The sequence below is a fragment of the Drosophila biarmipes genome, chromosome 2R (genome assembly GCF_025231255.1).
Source record: "Drosophila biarmipes strain raj3 chromosome 2R, RU_DBia_V1.1, whole genome shotgun sequence".
Taxonomy (NCBI): domain Eukaryota; kingdom Metazoa; phylum Arthropoda; class Insecta; order Diptera; family Drosophilidae; genus Drosophila; species Drosophila biarmipes.
The window spans coordinates 7773729-7799857 of NC_066615.1; the positions used below are offsets into that span (position 1 = coordinate 7773729).

Consider the following 26129-nt stretch of genomic DNA (forward strand, 5'->3'; position numbering starts at 1 on the left):
TTTCCCTTTCAGTTTCACCCTTGTGTGTTATTGCCTTAGATCGAATCAATGCCAGTGTCTGCCCCCAATTTGAGCTTATCGATTGGCTGAAATCAGCAGCTGTTTACCCACAGATAGACTTTATAATAATGCACTCACCCCGACCCGCAGATACATGCATGAATACATATGTGCAGGCCAAGTCGGTCGTTTTCACTTTCACCCGCCTGACATATCAACTGGGAGACGGAGAAGGTGACGGAGACTGAGGTTGAGTCGACTGCGGAGTCGGTTCTCGGCTGTCAGAGGCATCCAGTTGTTGGTGGGTCCGAATGGGAACTGAACATGCAAACGTCAAAACAGTTGCAGGCATTAGATGTTTGATATTTGATATATGGAAAATACGCCGTATACCATATACAAAGTGCGCCCCGAATGGCTGCAGTTCCCCGGCGATTTGTTAAGGGCAGTGGTGGGCGGGCCCTATGGCAGTTGTAATAACTATTTCCAGCTGCATTTCAATAAGAACTGGGTAAACGAGGCGTATGCGTGATATTGCGTATACGCCAGGTGGACTTTCAAACAAGTTAATTAAGATTGAGTGCTTAATTGCTCGACAGACCAATTCATTAGTATGCTATATTGTTACAATTTAAATTACTGATTGCATTACAGTGTATGAGGGGTCCAGAACTGGCATTGTCACTGGTAGTAGCTGCACTTAGTCCTTGTAAAAAACAAATGTAACCATGTTTAATGTATCTATGTGACTCTGCACCTTGTAGCCATGTACCCGAACACAGTCCAACCAAGTAAACAAGAATTCTTAAGTGGTGAAATAAATTTAAACAGGATGTAATAGCTTCAGGCAGCAAAGGAGGGGATCCGCAGGAAGATCAGCAACCAGGCGGTGGCGGAGGATCGGAGCCACAGGAGGACGAAGGCAGCGAGTCCCTGACGTCGGCAATGGCCATCGAGGGCTTTGTGCAAGGTGCCCCCGAGGATTATACAGTTCAGTCTCAAACTGCAGTTGATGAAGTATACAATGCTATCCGTTTCTATCTGTATATCTGTATCTATCGCTCAATCGCCCTCTGTTGCTGGCTCACCTGGCTTGTTTTTGGGTTCGCACCTGAGTCACTCATAAGGCAAACCATCGAGTTCTTTATATACCCAGAGTCATCTCTAACCCCTCACCCTTAGCGCTTTCGATAATGCACCACTGTGTCTACGTTGTCCCCATCACCAGCTTCATCATCTCATGGGAGATGTTGCTTTCCTGTTTTCCACAGGGCGAACGCATCAAGCGGATCGTGGATGCCGGAGACCTGGAGCAGCTGGCCGAGATTGTGCTGAATGGCGAGGGCGGCAGCCTGGTGGGCCTGAAGTCCCAGGAACCGGAAATACAGGCCTTCCTCAACAACGTGCCCAGCTACATGGTAAGCGAGCGGAACTCCAGTTAGGAAGGAAGGAAGCAAGAGCCACTTTCTGGCGCACTAATTACGGCATGCATCATATTTTGCACTTCCCCTTTTCCATCGGCAGGAGAAAATACATCGCGTGCACGACGCGGCACGTGACGGAGGTTTGCTGGCACTGCAGCAGGCTCTGGATCGCCGGAAGTTTGCCATTGCCAAGAACGACATATCGCCCAACGGCTCCACGCCGCTGCACGTGGCCGTCCTCTTCGGCCACACGGGTAAGTCCTGCCACTCCTCCGCTTTCCATTTGTATGATTGGTCCTCCCCCGTCCGCGAGCCAGATATCGTTCGCTACCTGGCGTCGCGTTTTCCGGAGACCATGACCATTACGGATAATGACGGGCGAACGGCGCTTCACTACGCGGCCACAATTAAGGACAACGGCCACTTCTACAACATGCTCTTGCAGCTGGGCGCCAATCCGAAAGCACTGGACAAGGTGAGTGAGCCTAGGGACCGAAGTCTTCGCTGTTACTCTGAAAATATTGTCAGGCGGTTTAAATATATACAATAGTTTTACAAAAATTAGCTGTGAATCTGTTGATTCAGCAGTGCCTTTTTAGTATAATTGTCTACTTAAGGTTTCAAGTGATTTCTGGAGATTCCCTGAGATGAACGATTTGAGAAGTCAAATTCAGCCAGAAATAGGTTTTGAATGGCTCCCTTTCTATTAAGAATTCATACCCCAGTGTCTACATTAAAATGTGTATTTAGAGTGCCTAAAAATAGTTTTGGGGAACGTAATCTATAAAGGATAATAATCTATGTTACGCACCTAAGGTCTAAAATGAAGTTTGGCCTCTCTTGCACTATTTGTTGGTAAGATTATTATAAAATTGGCAAACCCTATAAAAAACTTGAACACAGACCGAACCTTTTTTTTTACCAAAATCTCTTTTGGACCACACAAATCGAGACACCCTAACCTCCATATTGGGAGTGCCAATTTCCCCAAATTGGTCCCAAAGCACCGTAGTTAAAAAAGACCAGTAGCAAGTTATAATAGTTTTGAGTTTCGAATTGATTGTGAATAAAAGCAGCTGAAGTCGGCCGAAGCCACTTTAAATGCCAAATGATAATTGTAATTAAATTGCCCACCACGAAACCGAAGTAAAAAGTGGGCCAAGGCTGCTTGACTTTCAAATGCCTGCTGCAGGGCGAATCAATAGGCCATACATTTGTGATAGGTCCGAAATGAATAAGTGAGCAGAGTTTGATTTAAAATTCAATAACCAAACACACGCAGCTGGGCCACTCGGCCGAGTTTTACCTGGACAAGGAGAAGGCGAAGAACATTCTCAACTACACGGAGCTGCTCAACATTTTCGGGGCGGAGGAGCTGGAGAACCAGTTGCTCAACGACCAGGGTAAGGAAAACATGGGGCCGTGAGCCACCGGCAGGTGTTTCAGCGCTCAACTTGACCGTTCACCAGGCAGCACCAACACCACCAGCACCACCACCCACATTGCGCCCACATCGAATCCACCCAACCCACCCCAACCACCTCAACCCCACCATCCACCCGTTTTCCGAGTAGGGGGTTCCTTTACCACGGCGCTTTGCTTTGTCTGTGGCTTTAGTGGCGTTTTGTTTTCACACCCGCTTTCGCTGCCCACACACGAACACTAACCGAAATAATTAAATACATTTGTTAGCCAAGTCAAACATCCGGCCGAGTGTGTGTGTGGGCCATAGGGGGTGTGGCCGGAGTTGTCGGGGGGCAGTATAAACTAGGGGCTAGCCCAACGCGGCGCTGGCTTGGCCAAGTCAGTCATCGATTTTCAGTCGCCCAGGGAGCACACACTGCGTATACGTGTTGGCCCTCTAAAATGGAGGGAAATCGCAATGAATTTTTCAACGAAATCATTGGCAATATTGATGAAATTTTCGGTATGTAAGCGGAAATGCACAGTCCTCCCCCAGCACCTGAGCCTTTTTTCTCGATCACCCACCCGCCAATCCCTTCATCCGTATCCATCATGATCTCGGTGTTCGTATTTGTATCTGTGTCTTTGTCCACGCTTTGGTGTGTGTTGATTGATAAACGTAAAAAACTATAATCTTTGCTGCTCCGGAAATCCGTGAGCAGTCCCCGACGACCTGCACAGTGCCCGGCGGGAGCTGCAGGAGGGCGAAATCTCGAGGACCTTGGAGCGCTGCTTCAGCGTCATTTCGGAGTCGGGCAAGCTGTTGAGCGGCACGACGGCCTCGGCCCTGTCGCATCGAAAGCCGCTGAGTGCATCCTCGCTGCAGCTTTCGGTCACCAGCTATCTGAGCCGGTTCCTGAAGCGAGGGGTCTATGAAAAAATCAAGCGGCGGCAGACCCGACTCGACCACAACCTCTTCGATGTCCTGTGGCCGGCCATGCGGAAGACCTCGAAGGCCCGCCACCTGGAGGAGGACATCAACTGCGGCATCATAGCGCCAGATTTCGATGTGTTCGTGGTGTTCCAAGAGTTCCTGGTGCCGTTGCTGAAGGACATGCATTGCCTGAGTATCGATGCTGATTTCAAACCGCAGCCGCGACTGGCTTACTTTCCAATGGATAACGGCGAGCGGCTCAACACGGCGGCTTTTGTCTTTGACGATGAGTCTCTGCTGGTGACCCGCTGCTTGGTTGAGGTCTCCAGAAATCTGGATCAGTTGGAGTTACCCTTGAACCTGACCATTGGGCAACTGGAGCAAGCGGAGCGCCTGATGATGAGCAAGATATTCACCACGCACTTTGCAGACGCCATTGGCGAAACGGATTCGGGAAACTATTACACCATGACCGAACTCATGGAAGAGGACTCGGAGGTGACTATGATGCTGAGCAGCCTTGGTCTGATGATTCCCCTGCTGGACACCAGGGATCTAGTCCAGGCTGCCGAGTCCACGGCATTCAATGGAGCCCTCTGGCCATACGGCAGGGGAGTCTTTGTTAATTCGGCCAACAACTTGGCGGTATGGCTGAATTGCCAAGAGCACTTGAGGATTATCTCTACCAGCAGCAGCAAAGAGCCCGCGGATATGGGAGCTGCCTATACGCGAGTGGGGAGAGCCATCTCCTACCTGGAAACGCAGCTGCACTTCAAGGAGAGCTACCTCCTGGGCTACCTTCAGTCCAGGCCCAGCTACCTGGGCACAGGTCTCAAGATGACCACCATCGTGAAGCTGACCAATCTAATGAAGGAGATGGACAACCTGCGGCACTTGTGCTCCGTGCGGGGCCTGAGTATGGTGACCAACCGCCTCTCAAAACTCACCGTGCGCCTTGTAAATATGCAGAGCATGGGCGTGGTGGAATACGTGCTGTTCCAGGACTACTGCACTGCAGTCACCAACATCCTGTCACTCGAGAAGGACATGTCGCTAACCAACTCCAAGCACATCGCCACCATGCTGGTGAAGATCTTCAAGCGCAAGAAGAACAGCATCGTGGATCGTAACTAGAGGAAGGACCAAGTGCCAGCTCAATGTTTATATAGCAAAGAAAAGAATACCTCAGCACCCCAATCCTTAAACGCTTATATAGTACTTTATCTGATTGATACCTACCTCGTGCCCTCATCTCAATCTCCTCCGCTTACGCTGCGCTTAAAGTCAATCCGCAATCGTAAGTGCCGCCTTGAGTTACACCTACATAGTCGTATCCGTAACCGTGTCTTCTCCAAAGACTGTGATCTTGTCACGATTTCAATATGATTTGCAAAGTCTCTTGAGTTCCACCATCGGCATCCTCATCTTCGTTTGTTTACCCCTTCCCGCCCGAAAAGTGCTCCCCCTTTGGCTTTGTGTACGTAGATTACTGGGACTCGATCCACTGAATGTGTCTGAAGATATCCTGGGCCTTTGGAGTGACTAATCCAGCTTTTTTTTCCCATAGGTCAGGCGCAGCCAATGAGCTTTCAGGCCAATCCCATCTTCAAGACCGAGCAGGGCAAATACCTAGCTAATTGTAAGTGTTCCGGATTTCTAGAGGTTATACAAATTTGACGACATTCTGTTAGAAAACTCATTCTAGATAAGGATTTGTTTATTATTTACTAAGCAGTGTTTAGCAACCATGAAATACTACCTTATCTTTAACCCGAAACTATTTAAATAACTTCTTTTCTAATATTTAAATAAAGCAAAAGTAAAGGCCTTTTAAAGATAATTCAAATATAATAATAGATCTCATTAATATTTCCTCACCTTAGCCCTTGCCGATCCGTTGATAAAGGCCCTCACTGAAATAGCCAACAAGAGACCCAAAGATCCAGTGGCCTACTTGACCAACTACCTCCAGCACTTCATGGGGGATCGCAAGCCCATGACCGAGGTGCAGGTCCACTCGGGGAGCAGCAAGGCCAGCACCAGCTCCCCCGCCACCCAGACGTTGGCCAAGTCGAATGCCAGTTCAAGTCAAAGGATGGCCAGTACCCGAAATGGTCCTGGTCCCACCAACGCAGACCTCATCGAGCTGGACGCACGCTCCCTGGCCGAGGAAGAGGACGCGGAAGGAGCGCTGGCGGTGCAACACATGGAGGAGCGGGACGAGCACGGCCAGAGCATGCTGCACTTCGCCTGTGCCCGCTCCCACCGGCGGGGAGCTCTCTACACCCTTATCGAGGAGTCGGGCATTGACATCACCTACCGGGACGAGCTGTACCGTACCGCTCGCGACGTCTCCTTGCAAGCGAATCAGCCCAATAACGCGGCCGAAATCGACCGATTTGTCCTGGCCCAGGCAGTCATAGGTGGGTCATCTATGAAGTCTCCTTTGGGTAGTATATTCATAATTATCGTCCCAAACAAGGCAACGTGGAACCCTTCGAGCAACTGGCTCTGCAGGGCTACGACCACATTCTAGACATCGAAGACGAAAGCGGTCAGTCCATTGTAGATGTCGTACAGTCCCGGCAGAATGAGGCTCTTGGCGAGTTCCTTACCAATCTTCGGGCCTTGGAGGAGAGTCGTGAGGAGCTGCATCAGATGATCAGGGAGAACAACATGGAGCGCGTAATGGAGCTGACCGACGTTGCCAATGCCAAGTGGTTGGTTAAGACCAAGAATTACTATGGTAGGAAAAGAAAACCTTTCCTAGGAAGATTTCCTTGATTCATCCCCTTTACATCAATGCAGGTCGAACCGCCCTGCACATAGCGGTGCTGAAGGAGTCCGAGGAAATGGTTCGGCGCCTGGTGAAAGTCTGTCCTGAGGCCCTGAAAATCCCAGATAACGTGAGTATGCTTGCTGATCTTATGGGTTTGGCTCTGAGATACTCGATTAACCAGCTGGATCGCACTGTGCTGCACTACGCCATGGGAACCAACGCGCTGGAGAGCGTCAGCCGCATTTTGATCCAGAACGGGGCCAAGCGGACCGCCAAGGACCTGAAGGGACGGCAGCCAAGCTATTACTTCATCAACAAGGCGGACATCCTGCGGCTGCAGGAGGAGGAGGAGGAGAGCCGCTGAGAGAACGGGTCAAGCAATATGTATAGTATAAAGTACTCTAAGCCGTTATATAGTCCAATAAAGTACAAGTAAACAGAAGTACGCTATCAGTCGGGTACTTTGGCCGCACACTTTTTGGATTGGGCGGGGGAATGGATTTTCCAGAAGAGCCCATAGGAACCGATGGGTAGCACGACGCACTACCGACCCAATTATGATGAAGGTGCGTAGGAAAATGTGCGCTGTAAAGTTTACGACTACTTTGAGATGGCAGTCCACATAGATCGCAGCCGGGTTACACGCGTCTTAGCACCTTAAGAGACACTCGTTGTCTGCATGTCCGCTTATCCGTTGCGAAACCCCTATCACTCCTACCTATGAGTACAAGCCAATGGTTCCATTGTTATTACCTTATCAATATCTTTTTTATGAAGTGCCTGATTTCGTGTTCATTAAGCGGGTTTTACTTGAAAGCTGATGACGGGTTCGATTGGCTCTTCAACACAGTAGAAGGTGTAAAGCGAGCTGTTTGCTTTTCAATAGTTGAGTTTTATTCAAATCTTTAGCGTGTGTGGTACCATCCAAAGTAGTGCGGATATGACAGCGGAAATAAATAAGGGTTAGTCGTCCCTAAATGGTCCTGGCTTATATTAAACACACTGCGCGAAACTGCTGCTATCCAGGCTCTTGAATCATTGAGCAAAGTGAAATTTAATGAAAGATTTGGATATATACGTGTAAAATTATTTGCCTACTGATAACAACATTTTCCATTACTTTTATTTTTCCTTACGCAACCTGGCAATGTTTTTCATTTATATAATTTAAAAAGTGTGACGCATTTGCCTGCTATTGTGGAGTATTATACAAATAACAGTTTCTATAGCATACTGTTTTTTTCCAACTATTACGCTATTTTCCACTGATTGCGTACTTTTCCCCCAACACCCGCGACCAAAACTCTCCTTTTAATTGAACCTAATTGCTTTGAAAGGCTTTTGAAGTCTTTCAATTACTTAATCGTATCGTAAGGCGACTTAAATCTCTGATTCAAGTGGCTAATTATTTTGCTGTACAGAAATTACGTATACTAAAAAAGAGAAAACAGCCCATCGATGAGGATATACTTACGGGAATACGATGCCGAGAATACTTAAAATATTGAGAACTACTTAAGTGTGATAATTAAACGATTTATCTATATACAATCATATAGGTCCTACGCTCGGACAGCGTCATGTGCAGGCCTTCTTGCTCTTCTCAGCCATCACGGTCAACTTTATGACCAAGTTCAATGCTGGAGTGGCGGTGGTAGCTATGACCGATGCCGAAGGTACTAACCCGAACTTTCCGGTAAGTTTGAAGTGCCATTTTACAAACGAATTTCCCACTTATATGTTGAATTTCTGTAGGAGTACGACTGGAACGAAATGGAGCGCTCCTACATCCTGTCCAGCTTCTTCTGGGGCTACATATTAACCCAGTTCCTGGGCGGATGGCTCTGCAGGCGCTATGGCGCCAGGATGACCATGTTTGCGTCGACCCTTGGATCAGCTATTCTGGTTGTCCTGGTCCCCTGGTGCGTTTCCTGGGGTGGCTGGCAGGCCTATTGTGCACTCCGCATGGCGATGGGTTTGTTCCAGGGGTTCGTGTTCCCCTGCATCCACGCTCACCTGGCCAACTGGTGTCCGGTGGAAGAGCGAAATCGGCTGGGGGCCCTGGCAAACATGGGTATTGATTGCGGAACCCTGGTGTCGATGTTCGCTAGTGGATTGATTGCAGCCTCCAGTATTGGCTGGCCTGGGATCTTCTACGTGTCCAGTGGGGTCGGAATTTTCTGGTGCATCATGTGGTGGTTTTTCGGAGCCGACACTCCTGGTGAATCCAAGTTAATCAGTGAGGCGGAGCGCACCTATATTGAGAATTCGATAAGCTCCAGTCACAAGGTGAAGGAGGGACCAGCCACTTCGATTCCTGTTCCTTGGAAGGCCATTTGGACGTCGGTGCCCTTCTGGGCGTACATGATCACCAAATGCTGCCAGTCCTGGGGATTTTCGACGCTTCAGACCGAGATGCCTGCCTACATGAATGGAGTCCTGCTGATGGACATGAAGAAAAATGCCCTCTACTCGGCGCTGCCCTACTTCGCCTCCTGGGTGATGGCCGTCGTCTACCTGATCATCGCGGACATCCTGCTGACCAGGGGCATCATGTCCATCACTGGCATTCGCAAGACCATCAACTCGATAGCCTTCTTTGTGCCCGCGGCTGCTCTGATCGGAGTCGGCTTCTTGGACAGTGACCAGAAGACCCTGGCCGTGGTGCTGATGTGCACCAATGTGGGAATCAACGCAGGTTCCACAATCGGCAGTACCATTAACACCATCGACCTGTCCCCGAATCACGCTGGTATTTTGATGGGAATTGCGAATACGGCGTCGAACGTTATACCCATTGTGACGCCCCTCCTCGTGGGAATTATGGTTAAGGATAATGTGAGTATGAATAGATAATTGCCTTAATATAGCCATTACTTCAACTCGTTTCTTTTTATTCGTACCAGCACGACCGCAAACAGTGGCAGGTTGTGTTCATCATATCCGCCGTGATCTTCGTCGTGGGCGACCTAATCTATCTCGCTTTCGGTCAGATGGTTGCCCAGCCCTGGGATGCACCCGACTTTCTGGATAGGGAGCGATCCACCAATCTACAGGAAGAAGGTAACTCCAAGGCTCTAGAAGCAAAACAGGCAGCCAATGTTGAAGAAGCAAAACGTAAGGAAATTGAAGCTGGCTTGGAGAGCGAGGAGCCAATAAAAAAAGAGTCTTAACGATGAGCTCTGAGATCCTGGGATCTATAAATCGAAAGCTCCTATACATTATACCGAAGGCTGGTCCAAAACTTTTTTGACAAAAGTAAATATTTGATAAAATCAAGAAAATGCAAATAAGTTATATGTATTCCCTTTAAGTAATCTAAGCCACAAATATAAAAACTATAACTGAATTTCATGCGACTTTCTTGAACTTATTATCAATTTATTAACCAAGCATATTTTAAGTATATAGACAGTTTGGATACATGTACAGGAAAGTTTTTAATATGCATTTGTTTTCACCAACCATCTTTCCGGTATAGAGAACCTTAACAATCCATCAAATACTAGGTTTTCAATGCCAAGTGCTGGCTCAAAAACCACATTATGAACTAGAATCTATAATAATATTTTAAGATTAAATAACATTATAAATACTATTGTAGTATTTTTTATTTTGAAGTATATATAGTCCAAAAACAGAAGTGCATGTAAGGTCCCCGATAAGCCGCTCGTGCCTGGCGCCCTGATTGACTCAAGATCAACTTTCGCTATCAGTCGAGGTGCTTCACGCGTTGTCAGTTGAGAGTATCGGGAGATGGGTTTCCCAGCCGAAGTCTGAAGGATAGCACAGGTAAGCGTGATGCAGATAATTGGCTCTGACCGCTGATAAGATTAAACTTAAGCCTCTGCCACTGAAGAGGTTGAGTAGACAGCTTGGCCGAACATCAGCCGGCTGCGAAAAATCAATGACGTCTTCGGAGTTATACGAGTGCCTCGAGAGGCCTTTCCCTTTCCACCAGTATCGCATCCGGATTTCAAGCGCCGTACCTCCCACCGCCTCCAAAGCCGTTCTACTATCGCTATCAGCGGACCGTTGTGGAACCGCTATCGCTCCGCTTTGCCAGTATAAATTCTCGTCTCATTGTTGCTTTTTCCTTATCAATATCGTATTTGTGAAGTGCTCTGATTTGGTGTCCATTAGGCGGGAATCACTTCAAACTGACGGCGCATTCGATAAGCTCTCCGGTGGAAGGTGTAAAGCGATCTGGCTGCAAGCTAGTAGTTGAGTTTAATTCTGATCTCTAGAGTGCGTGGTTCAACTTAAGCAGTGATATGACGGCGGAAACAAACACGGGTTAGTGAAAGGTCCTTTAAGAATCCTTTCAGGCTCTTATGGATTATGAAGGAAAATATATTAAAGCGCTGCTCACACTTATTAGTTTTGAAAGGTGTTTGGTAGCTAGTTTTAACTACTTGTAGCACTTTTAGACTTATTGGCAAATATACTCTATACACTATACTCCCCGTGAAAACAAAAACCAATTAGTCTAGTTTTTGAGGGAGTGGTTTACGTTTGTTTTTGCCTTCCTGTCTATTTAAATTTTAATGAGGAAAATTCCATAAGAGTCTGTTGGAGGTTGGCTATGGACTTCACCTAAGTACGTACGAAGTAAACAGTAAAGGTTTCGATGCAACTGGGGGAACTTCAGAAGTGTCAAATAATTCAGTTTAAAAACGGTGTGTTCCAGAGCCACTTGAGCTTTATACTTATAGTATGTATTTCAAATTATATAGGTCCAATGATCGGCCAGCGCCATCTGCAGGCCTTTTTACTCTTTCTGTCGATTGTGGTCAACTACATGGCCAAGTTCAATGCTGGAGTGGCTGTCGTGGCAATGACGAACGCTGAGAATACCAACCCAGACTTTCCGGTAAGTTTTTAGTTTCTGTGATTAAGGGATTACAGATCATTTGATCAATTGACTTTCTCATTTTCTGCAGGAGTACGACTGGAACGAAATGGAGCGCTCTTACATTCTGTCCAGCTTCTTCTGGGGCTACATCTTAACGCAGTTCCTGGGTGGATGGCTCTGCAGGCGCTACGGAGCCAGGATAACCATGTTTGTGTCCACTATTGGCTCAGCCCTCCTGGCTTTGCTTCCCCCCTGGTGCGTTTCCTGGGGCGGATGGCAGGCTTATTGCGCCATCCGGATGTCCATGGGTCTGTTCCAGGGCTTTCTGTTCCCCTGCATCCACGCCCACCTGGCCAACTGGTGTCCAGTGAACGAGCGGAATCGGCTGGGAGCTCTGGCCAACACGGGTATCGATTGCGGAACCCTGGTGGCCATGTTCGCCAGTGGACTACTGGCAGCCTCGAGCGTCGGATGGCCCGGCATCTTCTACGTATCCTGTGGCGTGGGCGTATTCTGGTGCGTCATCTGGTGGATTTTCGGAGCCAACACCCCCAGGGAGTCAAAGTTCATCAGCGAGGCGGAACTGAACTATATTGAGACTTCGATCAACTCCAGTCGCAAGGCGGAGGAGGCGGAGCAGAAGGCGACTGGAAGAATTCCGGTTCCGTGGAAGGCGATTTGGACCTCGGTACCTTTCTGGGCCCTGATGGTCACCAGATGCTGTCAGTCGTGGGGGTACTCCACCCTGCAGACCGAGATGCCTGCCTACATGAATGGAGTACTATTGATGGACATGAAGAGCAATGCTCTCTACTCGGCCCTACCTTACCTAACCTCCTGGATTATGGCCTTTGTCTACCTGATCATCGCGGATATCCTGCTGACCAGGGGCATTATGACCATCACTGGCATCCGCAAGAGTGTGAATTCGATGGCGTTCTTTGTGCCTGCTCTCGCCCTGATCGGAGTCAGCTTCTTGGACAGTAACCAGAAGACCCTGGCCGTGGTGCTGATGTGCGCCAATGTGGGAATCAACGCAGGCTCTACAATCGGCAGTACCATAAACACCATCGACCTGTCACCGAACCATGCTGGAATTCTTATGGGAATTATTAATACGGCAGCTAACGTTGTGCCTATTCTAACGCCACTCCTTGTGGGAATCATCGTCAAGGATGATGTGAGTAATAATAATACTACTTATACTGAGCCTCGCAAGATCCAAAATAATATTCTAACTCTTCTTATATCTAACAGCACGATCGCGAACAGTGGCAGATTGTATTCATCATATCCGCCGTCATCTTCTTTGTGGGCAACATAATCTATCTGGCCTTTGGACAGATGGTTAACCAGCCTTGGGATGCCCCCGACTTCATGGACAAGCAGTTGTCGTCCAACCTACAAGAAGAAGGAAATTCAAAGGCTTTGGAAGCAAAGCAGAGCGAAGCATTGGAGGAATCGAAGCGTAAGGAAAGCGCAGCTGGCCTGGAGATCAATGCTCCCAATAATGAGTAGAATCTTAACAAGAACGAAAATTTAGATCATGGAAAACCAGACTAACTATAACTCGAGAATACCTCAAAATTTAACTTACGGCTGGTCCGAAACACTTTTTTATCAAGTGCTTTTATTCCATAGTCATATGTCTTCCCAATGAGTAATTTAAGTTGTAAATATAGATACAAAATATTAATAACACCTTGACCTGGTTAATTACCTCTCGAAGGGGGGCTCATCAGGGTAGCACTGTCCAATTCTTTATCAATGAACTCTGATTACTATAAGAAGCATTGGGAGAACTGATCGCAAATAAGCAAGTAGTTGACGTATATGTCTTGTGAAAATAAGATTGATTGGTTCGTCAATTAAGTTGACATGTGTTATAACTACCAGCAAATTGAAACTTGATAAGAGGAGAATACGTAGTAACTATTGTTCAGATAAATACGTGGGAACATTGCTACCAGAGATAACACAACCTAATAAAACAGTATGATGCTGACCTTAAAGCTGTTTGGCTTTCTTAGATTCGCTGTGTGGTTTTCCAACGCCCCAACTCATTAAGCTGAGGTCTAAAATCCATATTAAGTAAGGTCAGTTTTTCGACATGTTAATAGGTTAATGGTTTTTAATGCACGCTTAGGATATGTATGGGTAGACGAGATTCGTCCTATCTGCAAATTAGATTATGTAATCTTAGAATAATCACCAACATTCCTAACCTGGCTCTTTTATGATCCCAATCGCGTGCCATTTCTTTAATCAATAAGACTAACTCTTTGCGTTAATACGCACGCGTTAAGGCCTTATCATAGAATAATCTGACTGATTAACCAAAAGCTGATTAACAACTCGATTGACTAAAATCGTGCCTGGGTGTGGTACTGCCACAGTTCACTTGAGTTCAACTGATGTGCCATTTCGGTCGTCCGGCTCTCCGACGCATTTCAAGGATGACAGCTGAAGTAAATAAAGGTACGGAAGAAAGGCGTATTCATTGGATATGTTTAAACAGTCAAGAGCAAAGAGATTAATATCGAAGTTCAAAGGGTAAAGGTGAATGAAAAGAAAAGCCTATAACGTCATATCAGAATGGTGGAAAACGTATGTACTTCAGGTTGACTTGGTGGACTTTAATCGAACGTACTTGAAAAGTGTCCGTAGACCTAGCATACTTACAGGTTCCGTCGAGTGAACTAAGCTGTTTTTGCTGTGATACAAATATTAATTTAAAGAGCATTTTCGATTTTTGATGATTAGCTGCCCTTCTAATTACAAAGAAGAAGCCATAATAACAAGTTTCCGTTGTTGGTTTCAGGACCCGTACTGGGAATGCGACATGTTCAGACCCTGCTACTCTTCCTCAACATAACATGTTTGTATATCGGTCGCCTGAATGTGGGTGTTTCCGTGGTGGCCATGACAAATGCCGACTCCACCAATCCGGATTTTCCAGTAAGTCATGTAATTTAAGTAATAATCATTGGTTTTTTAACATTCTTTTATAACTCAGGAATATGATTGGTCCTTGACCCAAAAGTCGTATATTATATCCAGCTTCTTTTGGGGCTACATTTTCACCCAGTTCCTCGGGGGCTATCTCTGCAAGCAGTTTGGAGTCAAGAATATCATGCTCTGGGGATCCTTGGCGTCGGGTGTCTTCAGCGCTCTAACGCCACTCTTCATCAGCTTTGGCGGATGGCAGGCATATTGCGGGGTTCGGGTGCTGATGGGACTTGCCCAAGGACTGATCTTTCCCTGCATTCATCAGCACCTGGCCAGGTGGTCACCCCCAGCTGAGAGGAATCGCCTGGGAGCGCTCAGCCACACAGGAATAGAGTGCGGAAACGTGTGCGCCATGTTCTTGAGTGGAATGATAGCAAAGAGTCCTATAGGATGGCCGGGAATATCGTACGTCTCTGCCGGAGTGGCCTTTTTCTGGTGTGCCCTTTGGTTCCTTTTCGCCGCCAACAATGCGGTGGAATCTCGTTACATAAGCGAGGTAGAGCTCCTCTACATCGAATCGTCTCTGAAGCACAACGAAGACTATCACAGGACCATCATTCCCATTCCATGGAGGGCCATTTGGACCTCGGCTCCGTTCCTGGCTCTTTTGGTGGCACGTTGCTGCGAGACCTGGGGCCTGAGTACCCTCCAGGCGGAGATCCCCACGTATATGAACGGTGTTCTCGATATGGACATGAAAAGCAATGCATTCTTTTCGGCGTTACCATTCCTGGCCATGTGGGTTATGTCGTATGTTTACCTGATAAGCGCCGACGTTCTGCTCGCCGGAAATAGGCTCAGTCTGACGGCGCTGTGGAAGACCATCAACTCGATAGCCTTCTGGATTCCCTGCGCGACATTGATTGGAATAGGTTTTCTGGACCAGGAACAGAAGAACGTGGCCATTGCCCTGATGACCATCAGTGTGGGCGTGAACAGCGGGGCAACGATTGGTTCCTCCCTGAACACAATCGATCTATCGCCAAACCATGCCAGCATCCTCATGGGAATCGTGAATACGGCTGCGAATGTGGTGCCTATAGTGACTCCCCTCGTTGTCGGCTTTATCGTTAAGGATGATGTGAGATTTTATACTTATTTTTGAAATAGCACCCATTAATATATCTGTATTTCAGACCAATCGCTCGGAGTGGCAGATCGTATTTATAATCGCCTCAGTACTCTTCTTCTTCGGCAACTGTGTATTTTTGTTGTTTGGCACGGCTATCTCTCAGCCCTGGGACGCTGAAGACTTCCTCCAATCGAAAGTACCACACCTAACTATAATAACAACTGTCCACGAAGCGCCAAAAGAAGGAGCACCCCTGGATAGATAGCATCGAAATACGATTCGTCATAAATAATTATTTTCAGTACTTGTACATTCACATACATATTGGTTGTGATATAAATATTTATTAACCCACTTGTAGTAGCTTAAGTCTGTCAGCCAACAGTATTTAGTATGCACACATATAAAACATATATATCGACCACCCACTGTACCAAGAGTACTAAAAGGGCACGCACTGTAACACTTTGTTCAGGGTCTCGGTCATCAACCTAAGTGGCCGAAATGCGAGCCGCTCGCTGCGCCTTGGCCCACACGCTGAAAGTGCAAGGGTCAGCATAATTGCAACACAAGCGGACCTCATGTATGTGCATATACCTCCGCGCTCCAGACCAAGTGAGCATAGCTATATACTTAAGAATACATAGGCCGTCTCTCCGCTGCCACTGTTGGCTGCGTCGTTACGAGACTTAGACCTCTTTAGCTCCTAAGTAAATTGGGCTTAAGAAAAAACGCCATCGAGCTGGGAGCTGCAACTACGGCTGCTCCAAAACTTTCCATAAATTTGTTAAAAACCAATAAGGAAATAAACGAATAAATAATTGAATAAAGAACGAGAACTAGAAGCACTATGAACCTATCTTCTTCATTGGCGGATCGGGAACATTACATGTCTCAAGAGGCGTATTTAGCAATCTTTTAGGTTCTTTAAGTAAGCGCTCATTGCGTTAGCCTTATCGTGGACTTCTGTGATAATGCCAAACCGCAATTTAGTCAATACGACAATTGGGTTTAAATCACTCAATCAGTAAACTTTCAGCGCTGCCCCGGATCGGTCAATTAAAAGCAGTGGCATAATTAGTTTTCTGATTACAGCGACTATGTCTTCAGAAATTAATAAAGGTATGGGATAAACCAAATCCTTTGATTGGAAATACTGAGTTTTTCTGTTTTGAAGGGCCCGTAGTGGGAATGCGGCATGTGCAGGCCCTACTGATCTTCCTCCACATAACTATTGTGTTCATAGGCCGCCTGAACGTGGGCGTGTCCCTGGTGGCTATGACCAATGCGGAGACCACGATCCCAGACTTCCCTTTAAGAGTGCCTATTAAATTGAAGTTATATAAATAACCTCCCCCCTGCCATAGGAGTACGACTGGACGGAGGCGCAGAAATCTTACGTAATCTCCAGTTTCTTCTGGGGCTACATCTCCAAGCAATTTATGGGAGGATATCTGTGCAAGCGGTACGGAGCGAAGAGAGTTATGTTCTGGAGTGTCTTCGGATCCCGAGTCTGCAGCACCTTGACACCCCTCTTCATTGGGTTTGGAGAATGGAAGGCGTACTGCGCCATTCGGGTGATCATGGGACTGGCTCAGGGAGTGATATTCCCCTGTATACATCAGCACCTGGCACGTTGGTCTCTTCCGGCCGAGAGAAGTCGCTTGGGTGCGCTCAGCTACTCTGGATGCGAGTGTGGCAATATGAGTGCCATGTTCTTGAGCGGAATGATAGCCAAGAGTTCCCTGGGATGGCATGGCATATCGTACGTCTCGGCTGGAGTAGCCTTCTTCTGGTGTGCCTTGTGGTTCATCCTGGCAGCCGACAACCCCACTAAATCGCGTTTCGTGGGGGAAAGAGAATTTCTCTACATTGAGTCGTCTCTGGAGCACACTGAGATGTACCATGAGACCACTATCCCCATCCCCTGGAGGGCGATTTGCACCTCGGCTCCGTTCTTGGGTTTTTTGGTGACGCGCTGCTGCGGAATGTGGGGTCTGAGTACCCTACAGGCACAGATCCCAGCCCAAATGAACGGTGTTCTCGACATGGACATGAAAAGCACAGCGTTCTTCTCGGCGCTGCCGTTTTTGGCCATGTGGGTCATGTCGTATGTTTACCTGATAGCCGTCGACATTCTGCTCGCCGGAAATTGCCTAAGTTTGACGACACTGCGAAAGACCTTCAACTCGATAGCCTTCTGGATTCCATGTGCGACACTGATTGGCATAGGATTCCTTGGCCTGGATCAGAAGTCTTTGGCCATTGCTCTGATGACCATCAGTGTGGGTGTGAACAGCGATGCAACCATCGGTTCCTCCTTGAACCCCATCGATCTTTCGCCAAACCACGCCGGCATCCTGACGGGGATCGTAAATACAACTGTGAGTGTGGTGACCATAGTGACACCTCTGGTTGTTGGCCTTGTCGTTGAGGATGGCGTAAGTTTGGCTCAAACTCTTTTTTACTAAGCACTCTGAATACATTTTTCTTGCAGACCAATCGCTCGGAGTGGCAAATCATATTTATAATCGCGGCAGTGCTGTTATTTTTAGGAAACTGTGTTTATTTGTGTTTCGGAACCGCTGTTACTCAGCCCTGGGATTCTGAAGACTACCTTAAGCTAAAGGATTCTGAACTAGCTACAAAACCAGCTATTAATGGAGCAACGAATGGTACGCATAAAGATACTATGGAAACGCAGACTAGTTAATAGTGATGCAATATTTATAATAAATACACTTTTGAAATAATGACAAAGTGTTTTGGCGTATACTAGTCTTTGATGACCACGCATTTTGTTATTGATTTATTGGAATCAATATCTTAATTGATAAGATTGTGATTGGGTAAACCAAAATGTTTCTTTAATTTGCGTACTCACTAGATTTTAAGGTTTGCCCGTGCTTTGACCTTATCGCGCGATGGCGTTTTAGATTACCGAAAAACGTCTTATCGGCCTGTTCCATTAGGATTTAAATCGGCTTTAAGTTACTGCACTCATTCACTTTACTTCCTACAGTGCTCCGGATCGGTCGATTTAGAGTGGTGATTAATCCGAAAATGTCGGCAGAGACAAATAATGGTGTGTGTAATGTTGCCTCCTTCGGGTTGGATTATTATTTGTGAATGGGATGGCCTCCCGCGACTTAAGAACAAATCAAACGCCCTTCAGAAATCAGACCTTGTCCTCCAGCTAAAAAATTCCCGGGCTTCTCGCACGCCGGTGGAGTGGTCATAAATCACCCCAATTATGGCGACGATAACGATGTCTCAAGAGCAATTCAGATTTATTTGCCGAACGGCTTGCAGGCAGGAAGTGATCGCGATAATACCAGGTCTTCTTTTCGTTGCAGGACCCGTCGTGGGAATGCGGCATGTGCAGGCCCTACTAATCTTCCTCAACATCACTATTATGTTCATTGGCCGCCTAAATGTGGGCGTGTCCGTGGTGGCGATGACCAATGCGGAGACCACGAATCCAGACTTTCCAGTAAGAACTCGTCTGACCTCTGAGAAACTTCCTTAACCCCAATAAAATTCCGCAGGAGTACGACTGGACCGAGGCTGAGAAGTCCTACATACTATCCAGTTTCTTTTGGGGCTACATCTTCACCCAGTTCCTCGGGGGATATCTGTGCAAGAGGTACGGAGTAAAGAGCGTAATGTTCTGGGGAGTCTTTGGATCTGGAGTCTGCAGCGCCTTGACACCTCTCTTTATCGGGTTTGGCGAGTGGCAGGCGTACTGCGGCATTCGGGTGATAATGGGTTTGGCGCAGGGCGTGGTGTTCCCCTGCATCCATCAGCACCTGGCCAAATGGTCTCCTCCGGCGGAGAGGAACCGCTTGGGGGCCCTCAGCCACACTGGAATCGAGTGCGGCAATGTGAGTGCCATGTTCCTGAGTGGAATGATAGCCAAGAGCTCAATGGGATGGCCTGGAATATCATACGTCTCGGCTGGAGTAGCCTTCTTCTGGTGCGCCCTGTGGTTCGTCCTGGCAGCCGACAACCCCACAGAATCTCGATTTATAGGGAAAAACGAGCTTCACTACATCGAGTCGTCTCTGAAGCACAATGAGAAGTACCACAAGACCATCATCCCCATCCCCTGGAAGGCGATTTGGACCTCAGCCCCCTTCCTGGCCCTGCTAGTCGTACGTTGTAGCGAAAACTGGGGTCTGAGCACTCTGCAGGCCGAGATCCCGTCCTACATGAACGGGGTCCTCGGCATGGACATGAAGAGCAATGCCTTCTTCTCAGCACTTCCATTCCTGGCCATGTGGTGCATGTCCTACATTTATCTGATCACGGCCGATGTTCTCTTGAGTAAGAACTCGGTTTCGCTGACAGTCCTGAGAAAAACCTACAACTCGATAGCGTTCTGGATTCCCGCCGCCACCCTGATTGGCATTGGCTTCCTGGATAAGGACCAGAAGAATTTCGCGATTGCCTTGATGACCATCAGTGTGGGCGTTAATAGTGCGCAGACCATTGGAAGCGTTCTGAACACCATTGATCTGTCGGAAAATCATGCCAGCATTCTGATGGGAATTGTGAACACAGCTGCGAACTTCGTACCCATAGCCACTCCTTTGGTGGTTGGTTGGATTGTGGAGGAAAACGTGAGTATCGTCATTATGAAATTATATTTGAACGTAGAAAATAGGCATCCTCTTTTCAGTCTGATCGGACAGAATGGCAGATCGTGTTCATCATTGCCTCCGTGATCTTTTTTGTGGGCAACTGCATTTACCTGGTATTTGGAACGGCAGTAACTCAGCCCTGGGACGCCGAAGACTTTCTACAGCTCAAGGAACCTGAGCTTGCCAAAGGACCTGCCAGCTCCGAGGCACCCAAAGAAGAATTTTCCTTCAAAATCAACGAGAGTACTAAAGACAATTCGAATGCAACGATCAGATAGTAAAAATTATTTGAATATTAGGTTAAAATTATTTTTAAAAGTCTGGGTAGACTTAAGTTATGTATCTACGAGTAAACAAAATAAAGTAATATGTATTTAAATTGTGTAAGTTATGAGCGTGTAGTATGCGGCTTAATTTTTTATTATCAGTCTTTTATTTTAGCGCAAAAGACCATCGATATGTAAGAAAGTAAAAGCCGGGAGAAGTTATTTAAGTCTAAAATGAAGTGCTATGAGCAAGAGCCATAATTATTTCGACTTATTAGTTCGATTTCAGGTCTCAAGAGCTCGTCAGCTTTGAGTACTCGGCTTTCGCAATGATATGGACACTCAACAAACTCTCAGTAGTATACAGTCGTTGTACCGAACTACACTCTACTTTTATTCCCCAGCGTAACGACTATCTTCTGGGATAGATGTAGAAAAGCCTGCCAGTATTTAGATGAGAAAATAACACAACTTCCTAGATCTCTATAGTAATCGAAAACATTATGTTAATAAAATTTTCTTATACTCCAAGACTAATGTACTGAATTAAAAAATTTCTTTTGAAACAGTTACCAAAAAATTTGTTGTAGACCTCCCGAAAGCTTGCGATCAATTAAAGGCTGAGAAAGCGGTGGTATTCCTTAGTAGATAATAAAAGCTCTGTTAATCTAAACAAAAACTCATTAAGCTTTAGCTCATAACACACTCAGTGGCAGGGGGAATCACTCGGGATTGAAGTATAAAGGCATTAGATTAGAGTTTCTTTTAATTTAATAAAGTTCAATAAATTGACAGAAACATTATAAATACTTTGGCCGTGTGGCGCTGTATGTTATCGATTCCTTGATTATTTATTTAACTGCACCTAGAAAAATATCCGTGTGATTAATAAAATTTTTATACGATTTTAGGGTTTATTATGGCAGTGTGCCAGGGCCTACCAAAACCTCTCTAGCATGTGATATTTTGTAAAAGTGTAAATGTGATTTTGATCTGATGTCCATACTTATCTAAATATGAATGATCAAATCGGGCTATTCAATATAAGGGAATAATGTGGGAAATCTCTGAATTAGAACATTTTCTGCATGCATATCTCCATCTCCCTTGCACATCCCTGAGCTGAGTTACCGGTATCTGATAGTCGAGATTGTCGACTGTATCGCTCTCTCTTATTTTTCTATAGCTTTATTACTATAAGTTCATATAGATTCAGAAAGATTAATTGTATTGGTTATGGTTTATAATTCTATTATTTTCAATACAGCAGATTTTTATTGTAACTTTCCATTCACCCCATCGTACTTCGGACTTCAACTTCTGCCACCATGCTGGACCATAGTATGACCCCATAAGAATTTTACAGACACGCGTCTTTAATGTCGCCAAATTTTTTATGATTACATAGTTAAATCGTTAAAAAAAAGTTTATTGATTTGGTTCGTTTTTTTCCAGGTGTGGAAGCATCGCCTATCAGTTGCGATGGATTGCTTCGCCGAGATTAAAGCCATAAAGAATACAATTCCAAAAAATAAATAAAGTCGTTCATTTATGGCTGCTCTGGCTGGTACGAGTGGTGAGTAAAGTTTGACTTTTTCCGCTTTCCGTTTGAAGCTTTCAGCGGATCGGATTTATTTTCACTACGTTTCTAGGTCTGCTGAAACAAAGCGTTGGTTGATAATCGGGCCATAAATCTTTTGGGCAAATAAACACGTCTCTGGTCTAGTGGAGGGTTGGGAGGGTGGGGGTGTGTATTCTTTTTTAGCTACCACTTTGTGTAAATCCATCAATATTTGCTGATAATACGTAGGAACATATGCATATGCTTTCTCGAACCGCTAGCAAATGGTACAATGGGTGGGATACGTCAGCCGGCTTCTGGATCGAGGAGTTGCGTCAAAGTTCCGACGATCTTGTTTGTGACCGAACCATCTCTCTGGGGACTCACCTGCGAGTCCCCGGCCAAACAGAGAAAATATGTGAATGATTTGGCCGGTAGTTGCGGCCCAAGCTCTCAAAGCTTTCGCTGGTCGTATAAATGTTGGCAATACAATGGCGATTGGGCTTAGAACCATTCCGCCAATCTAGCAGTGCAGACCTCGGGTTAGCTGACTGACTAAAGTGTTCCTGGTGGACTAGCTTCCTGGTTTAACATCGCGAGATCATGACCCACAAGCCATCGAAGGGCCCTCGCCTGGGCGTGCGGCACCTGCAGTCGTTTCTGCTCTTCCTGGGCCTGACCGTGATGCACATTGCCCGCCTGAATGTCAGTGTGGCCATTGTGGCCATGACCAATGCGGCCACCACGAATCCCAACTTTCCGGTGAGTCTCGAGAGATATGCATAATGCGTGGTGCAACTGGGCTGACGTGGCTGCCTCATTCCGCAGGAATACGAGTGGACGGAGAAGCAGAAGTCGTACATCCTCTCCAGCTTCTACTGGGGCTACATCCTGACCCTCTGTCCCGGCAGCTTCCTGTGCCGACGCTACGGCGCCAAAGTGGTCCTCTTTGTGGCCAGCTGTGGCACTGCCGTGCTCAGCCTGATGACCCCGTGGTGCATCACCTGGGGCGGATGGCAGGTGTTCTGCGCCATTCGCATCCTGCAGGGCCTGTTCCAGGGTGTGATCTTCCCCTGCGTGACGGAACACCTGGCCATGTGGTCGCCGCCGGAGGAGCGGAACCGCCTGGGCGCCTTCAGCTACACGGGCACGGATTGCGGCACTGTGCTGGCCATGTTCATCAGTGGCATGATTGCCAAGGGCGCCATGGGCTGGCCGGGCATATCCTATGTGTCCGGCTCCCTGTGCGCCGCCTGGTGCTTCCTCTGGCTGATCTTCGCCTCCAACAACGCCACCGAATCCCGGTTCGTTGGCGAGGCCGAGTGCAAGTACATTGAGTCCTCGCTGGAGCACAACGAGGACTTCCACGAGCGCACGATTCCCATTCCCTGGAAGGCCATTTGGACCTCGGTGCCCTTCCTCGCCCTGCTGGTGACCCGCTGTGCAGAGACCTACGGCCTGAGCACGCTGCAGGCGGAGATACCCTCCTACATGAACGGTGTCCTTAACATGGAGATCCAGAGCAACGCGGTCTTCTCATCGCTACCATTTCTGGCCATGTGGCTGCTGTCCTACGTCTATCTGGTGGCCGCCGATGTGCTGCTGAAGAAGAAAATCCTGTCGCTGACCTCGGTGAGGAAGCTGTTCAACACGCTCTCCTTCTGGATCCCAGCCGCCTCCCTCATCGGCATTGGCTTCCTCAGCGAGGAGAACAAGAACCTGGCCATCGTACTGATGACCGTGTCGGTGGGCGTGAACAGTGGAGCCACCATCGGCAGTTCCCTGAATTCCATCGATCTGTCACCCAATCATGCTGGCATACTGATTGGCCTGAGCAATACGGTGGCGAACGTTATTCCCATCCTCACACCACTGATTGCCGGAGAGATCGTGGCCGATAAGGTGAGTCAACCGTCGAAAAAATGTGTACATGGAAAAACCCAAGTCAAAAACAATAATAATAAATATTTCCCAATTCTCCACAGCACAATCGCGGGCAATGGCAGATCGTCTTCGGACTGGCGGCTGTCATTTTCTTTGTGGGCAACGTGGTCTTCGTCATTTGGGGCACGGCCAAGGCGCAGCCCTGGGACGCAGACGACTTCCTCAAGCCCAAGGATGCGGAGTCGGCCTGCGAGAAGACGAAAACCACTCCCGCCGAAGAGGTCGCCCCGCCCATCGATCCCGTGCTGGAGCAGCAAATCAGTTGGCCCGAGAGGTACACGGCCAAAGCCACCGATTGATTTGTGGCGGAAGTGCCTGCCCCGGCCCTCCTGCCCCGCGCGCAGAACAGAACAATTGCTTTTGTTAATCAGTATTAACCATAAGTAGGCTGTAATTTATATTTATTCTATTTATAAGGCGTGACCGTAGCGCGAGGCTTAAGTAAATTATTTTCAATTGAATCGCTTTGTTGTTACCAATCGCTAGTGATTTCGGCACTCGAATCGAGGAAGAGCCCGATCGGCCAGCGCAATCTAATCTGTTAATTTATCTTATAAATGTATATAAGTGCCCATATTTATATTGGATTGCGGCTCATGCGGCCAATTGTCAATCGCCACAGCCGAAGTGAAGTGCTTTGCACCGCCCCTCTGGCGATGGGTTCAGAAACATTTGCCACAGCTGCTTGTGAATATAGTATATGATATATTGTGATACTTAGAAATAAACTGTTGACTTCTTTCTCCGCTCTGTGTACTTTGCTCTATTTGAACTACATAGCTGTTGGTGGCTGGCACAAAGGCACCTGTTGAATGGCATCTGTGGAGTGAACAGGTTGTTTGCTTTGCATTTGTTCCGCACCCTTTGAAGGGGCCCTCTGTTTGCTTATGGTTGAGGAAGGTACTTCTTCGGCAGATTTATGGGCCTTTATGATGTTTAACTACTTGTGAACCCGTCAGTTTACAAGTGTTGGAGGGGAGGTAAATCTCAGTTGGTTGATAGCTGACAAACTATGCACTTTAGAAGTAGCACTTTTTGAACTGAGCACTGTGGGTAATTAAGGACCGTGGAATCCCGTCTGAGACCGGCCTACCTTTAGGTTGAGTAAGGTCTTGTTCCTTATCATATCAGCTGCTAATTCAGCAGTAATTATCGCCTAACGATCGCCTGGTCATTTGATAAAAAGCAGTCTAGTGCCCGGAACCTAAGCGATTGTAATTAGCTCCGGCGATTGATATGAAGTGCCAGGCTGACTGCCGGCGCTCTATTTGCTCTCTGATAAGAATTAACGCCAGCTACTGCGGCTGGAACAATTCGCACCCGTCATTGTTATTGTTTGTTTTTATACCCACGCGGAGCTTCCACGGGGCGGTGAGTTATAGGGGCGAGAAATGGAAATGGAATAGCTTCTCACGCGACTGTACAACTGTCAATAAACCAACATGATTGACTACTGCTTATGAGATAAGCATCCCAAAGCTTAAAACTTACGTGATATGATTTGTTTTCTTTCTTAAATCTTTCGTGAGTCATATTTTAAGTTCTTAAATCAATACATAATTTTCTCCTCACCTTAGTATGAGTGTGCAGTTGTAACTGTCATTAAGATTTACTCATCAGCGAAAAGGTCATAAATGGGAAAACAATATTTAAAACATTTCAATTAGGCTTTAAATAAGTTTAGATACATTTTAGGGGCATATCTAAATGCCTAGTTGAAACTATTTTTAAAGATATTTTATTATTTTACAGTGATCGGACGAAAAGTATGCTATGTTTTTTAAACTAATGGAAAAAAGTGCTATCTTAAATTTCTATTAGAAAAGTTTAAGCTTTGAAATGCATTAATAGATTTAATAATTGTATTATTTTATTCTGGTATTCATTATTTCATAAAATCTTATCATTGATCTTGCATTGAGAGAATTCGTTCCTAAAAAAAGTATATATAGCTATACATTTTTTCAATATAAGAACGAACAGGTAAGAAGATAATTTAAACTGAGTATGTTTATTAACTTTTTAATAATTATATACTGAATAGACCAACAGTTTATTTGTTGGATTTTTGTATCTAAAATGTATATACTCTTAATTTTTCTTTTAGTCATCTTTTGAATTTTGTGGCCAGAACTGCGACGCCGATCTTCCGTTATTTGAGGAAGTCGTAGTCGTTGCCTTTTGATGAGAATAAAATGGTTCAGTATTAAAAAGTGAGCTGGACATTTCAAAACCCAT

At 46.6% G+C, this 26129-nt stretch overlaps 8 protein-coding genes across 11 annotated transcripts; all 8 read left to right on the plus strand.

Moving 5' to 3' along the window:
* The first annotated feature begins 373 nt into the window (after positions 1-373).
* LOC127010492 (uncharacterized) lies at positions 374-2850 on the plus strand. Its single transcript, XM_050887241.1, has 6 exons — positions 374-511; positions 832-1017; positions 1272-1418; positions 1525-1678; positions 1742-1947; positions 2707-2850. Exons 1-6 carry the CDS (start codon positions 374-376, stop codon positions 2848-2850), a joined length of 975 nt encoding a protein of 324 aa, XP_050743198.1.
* Positions 2050-6977, plus strand: LOC127010474 (uncharacterized). Of its 4 annotated transcripts, none has more exons than XM_050887540.1 (6): positions 2050-2279; positions 5330-5401; positions 5646-6185; positions 6245-6508; positions 6571-6668; positions 6723-6977. In XM_050887540.1, the coding sequence occupies exons 2-6, from the start codon at positions 5344-5346 to the stop codon at positions 6903-6905; spliced, it is 1143 nt and encodes a 380-aa protein (XP_050743497.1). In that variant the 5' UTR covers positions 2050-2279; positions 5330-5343; the 3' UTR covers positions 6906-6977. The 4 variants fall into 4 exon arrangements, with proteins under 4 accessions (XP_050743497.1, XP_050743496.1, XP_016953554.1 ...); XM_050887539.1 differs by lacking the exon at positions 2050-2279 and adding an exon at positions 2310-2827; XM_017098065.3 differs by lacking the exon at positions 2050-2279 and adding an exon at positions 2858-3351.
* A 391-nt stretch (positions 6978-7368) lies between these two features.
* LOC108026549 (putative inorganic phosphate cotransporter) lies at positions 7369-9861 on the plus strand. Its single transcript, XM_017097499.3, has 4 exons — positions 7369-7503; positions 8101-8237; positions 8297-9379; positions 9448-9861. Exons 1-4 carry the CDS (start codon positions 7482-7484, stop codon positions 9712-9714), a joined length of 1509 nt encoding a protein of 502 aa, XP_016952988.1. The 5' UTR covers positions 7369-7481; the 3' UTR covers positions 9715-9861.
* Positions 9862-10423: 562 nt separating this feature from the next.
* Positions 10424-13072, plus strand: LOC108026544 (putative inorganic phosphate cotransporter). The gene is made up of 4 exons (XM_017097494.3): positions 10424-10837; positions 11278-11414; positions 11485-12576; positions 12654-13072. The coding sequence occupies exons 1-4, from the start codon at positions 10816-10818 to the stop codon at positions 12912-12914; spliced, it is 1512 nt and encodes a 503-aa protein (XP_016952983.1). The 5' UTR covers positions 10424-10815; the 3' UTR covers positions 12915-13072.
* Positions 13073-13834: 762 nt separating this feature from the next.
* Positions 13835-15864, plus strand: LOC108026509 (putative inorganic phosphate cotransporter). The gene is made up of 4 exons (XM_017097455.3): positions 13835-13874; positions 14218-14354; positions 14413-15486; positions 15542-15864. The coding sequence occupies exons 1-4, from the start codon at positions 13853-13855 to the stop codon at positions 15740-15742; spliced, it is 1434 nt and encodes a 477-aa protein (XP_016952944.1). The 5' UTR covers positions 13835-13852; the 3' UTR covers positions 15743-15864.
* A 713-nt stretch (positions 15865-16577) lies between these two features.
* LOC108026508 (putative inorganic phosphate cotransporter) lies at positions 16578-18190 on the plus strand. Its single transcript, XM_017097453.2, has 4 exons — positions 16578-16599; positions 16655-16797; positions 16845-17918; positions 17975-18190. Exons 1-4 carry the CDS (start codon positions 16578-16580, stop codon positions 18188-18190), a joined length of 1455 nt encoding a protein of 484 aa, XP_016952942.1.
* Positions 18191-18540: 350 nt separating this feature from the next.
* Positions 18541-20398, plus strand: LOC108026555 (putative inorganic phosphate cotransporter). Its single transcript, XM_017097506.3, has 4 exons — positions 18541-18562; positions 18834-18970; positions 19026-20099; positions 20159-20398. Exons 1-4 carry the CDS (start codon positions 18541-18543, stop codon positions 20396-20398), a joined length of 1473 nt encoding a protein of 490 aa, XP_016952995.1.
* Positions 20399-22471: 2073 nt separating this feature from the next.
* LOC108026545 (putative inorganic phosphate cotransporter) lies at positions 22472-25152 on the plus strand. The gene is made up of 3 exons (XM_017097495.3): positions 22472-22709; positions 22776-23849; positions 23933-25152. Exons 1-3 carry the CDS (start codon positions 22551-22553, stop codon positions 24188-24190), a joined length of 1491 nt encoding a protein of 496 aa, XP_016952984.1. The 5' UTR covers positions 22472-22550; the 3' UTR covers positions 24191-25152.
* The last annotated feature ends 977 nt before the right edge of the window (positions 25153-26129 follow it).

What these genes read in the sequence shown, in the direction of transcription:
- LOC127010492 (XM_050887241.1), top strand. Translation starts at nt 374, where the DNA reads ATGGAAAATACGCCGTATACCATATACAAAGTGCGCCCCGAATGGCTG. An exon ending in TGCATTTCAATAAGAACTGG is followed by an intron (nt 512 to 831) that starts GTAAACGAGGCG and finishes AAATTTAAACAG; the next exon opens with GATGTAATAGCTTCAGGCAG. An exon ending in GCTGTTACTCTGAAAATATT is followed by an intron (nt 1,948 to 2,706) that starts GTCAGGCGGTTT and finishes AAACACACGCAG; the next exon opens with CTGGGCCACTCGGCCGAGTT.
- LOC127010474 (XM_017098065.3), top strand. Translation starts at nt 3,291, where the DNA reads ATGGAGGGAAATCGCAATGAATTTTTCAACGAAATCATTGGCAATATT. An exon ending in GGGCAAATACCTAGCTAATT is followed by an intron (nt 5,402 to 5,645) that starts GTAAGTGTTCCG and finishes TCCTCACCTTAG; the next exon opens with CCCTTGCCGATCCGTTGATA. An exon ending in CCTGGCCCAGGCAGTCATAG is followed by an intron (nt 6,186 to 6,244) that starts GTGGGTCATCTA and finishes GTCCCAAACAAG; the next exon opens with GCAACGTGGAACCCTTCGAG.
- LOC108026549 (XM_017097499.3), top strand. Translation starts at nt 7,482, where the DNA reads ATGACAGCGGAAATAAATAAGG. An exon ending in GACAGCGGAAATAAATAAGG is followed by an intron (nt 7,504 to 8,100) that starts GTTAGTCGTCCC and finishes ACAATCATATAG; the next exon opens with GTCCTACGCTCGGACAGCGT. An exon ending in GAATTATGGTTAAGGATAAT is followed by an intron (nt 9,380 to 9,447) that starts GTGAGTATGAAT and finishes TATTCGTACCAG; the next exon opens with CACGACCGCAAACAGTGGCA.
- LOC108026544 (XM_017097494.3), top strand. Translation starts at nt 10,816, where the DNA reads ATGACGGCGGAAACAAACACGG. An exon ending in ATACCAACCCAGACTTTCCG is followed by an intron (nt 11,415 to 11,484) that starts GTAAGTTTTTAG and finishes CATTTTCTGCAG; the next exon opens with GAGTACGACTGGAACGAAAT. An exon ending in GAATCATCGTCAAGGATGAT is followed by an intron (nt 12,577 to 12,653) that starts GTGAGTAATAAT and finishes TATATCTAACAG; the next exon opens with CACGATCGCGAACAGTGGCA.
- LOC108026509 (XM_017097455.3), top strand. Translation starts at nt 13,853, where the DNA reads ATGACAGCTGAAGTAAATAAAG. An exon ending in GACAGCTGAAGTAAATAAAG is followed by an intron (nt 13,875 to 14,217) that starts GTACGGAAGAAA and finishes TGTTGGTTTCAG; the next exon opens with GACCCGTACTGGGAATGCGA. An exon ending in GCTTTATCGTTAAGGATGAT is followed by an intron (nt 15,487 to 15,541) that starts GTGAGATTTTAT and finishes TCTGTATTTCAG; the next exon opens with ACCAATCGCTCGGAGTGGCA.
- LOC108026508 (XM_017097453.2), top strand. Translation starts at nt 16,578, where the DNA reads ATGTCTTCAGAAATTAATAAAG. An exon ending in GTCTTCAGAAATTAATAAAG is followed by an intron (nt 16,600 to 16,654) that starts GTATGGGATAAA and finishes TCTGTTTTGAAG; the next exon opens with GGCCCGTAGTGGGAATGCGG. An exon ending in TCCCAGACTTCCCTTTAAGA is followed by an intron (nt 16,798 to 16,844) that starts GTGCCTATTAAA and finishes CCCCTGCCATAG; the next exon opens with GAGTACGACTGGACGGAGGC.
- LOC108026555 (XM_017097506.3), top strand. Translation starts at nt 18,541, where the DNA reads ATGTCGGCAGAGACAAATAATG. An exon ending in GTCGGCAGAGACAAATAATG is followed by an intron (nt 18,563 to 18,833) that starts GTGTGTGTAATG and finishes TTTTCGTTGCAG; the next exon opens with GACCCGTCGTGGGAATGCGG. An exon ending in CCACGAATCCAGACTTTCCA is followed by an intron (nt 18,971 to 19,025) that starts GTAAGAACTCGT and finishes AAAATTCCGCAG; the next exon opens with GAGTACGACTGGACCGAGGC.
- LOC108026545 (XM_017097495.3), top strand. Translation starts at nt 22,551, where the DNA reads ATGACCCACAAGCCATCGAAGGGCCCTCGCCTGGGCGTGCGGCACCTG. An exon ending in CCACGAATCCCAACTTTCCG is followed by an intron (nt 22,710 to 22,775) that starts GTGAGTCTCGAG and finishes CTCATTCCGCAG; the next exon opens with GAATACGAGTGGACGGAGAA. An exon ending in GAGAGATCGTGGCCGATAAG is followed by an intron (nt 23,850 to 23,932) that starts GTGAGTCAACCG and finishes AATTCTCCACAG; the next exon opens with CACAATCGCGGGCAATGGCA.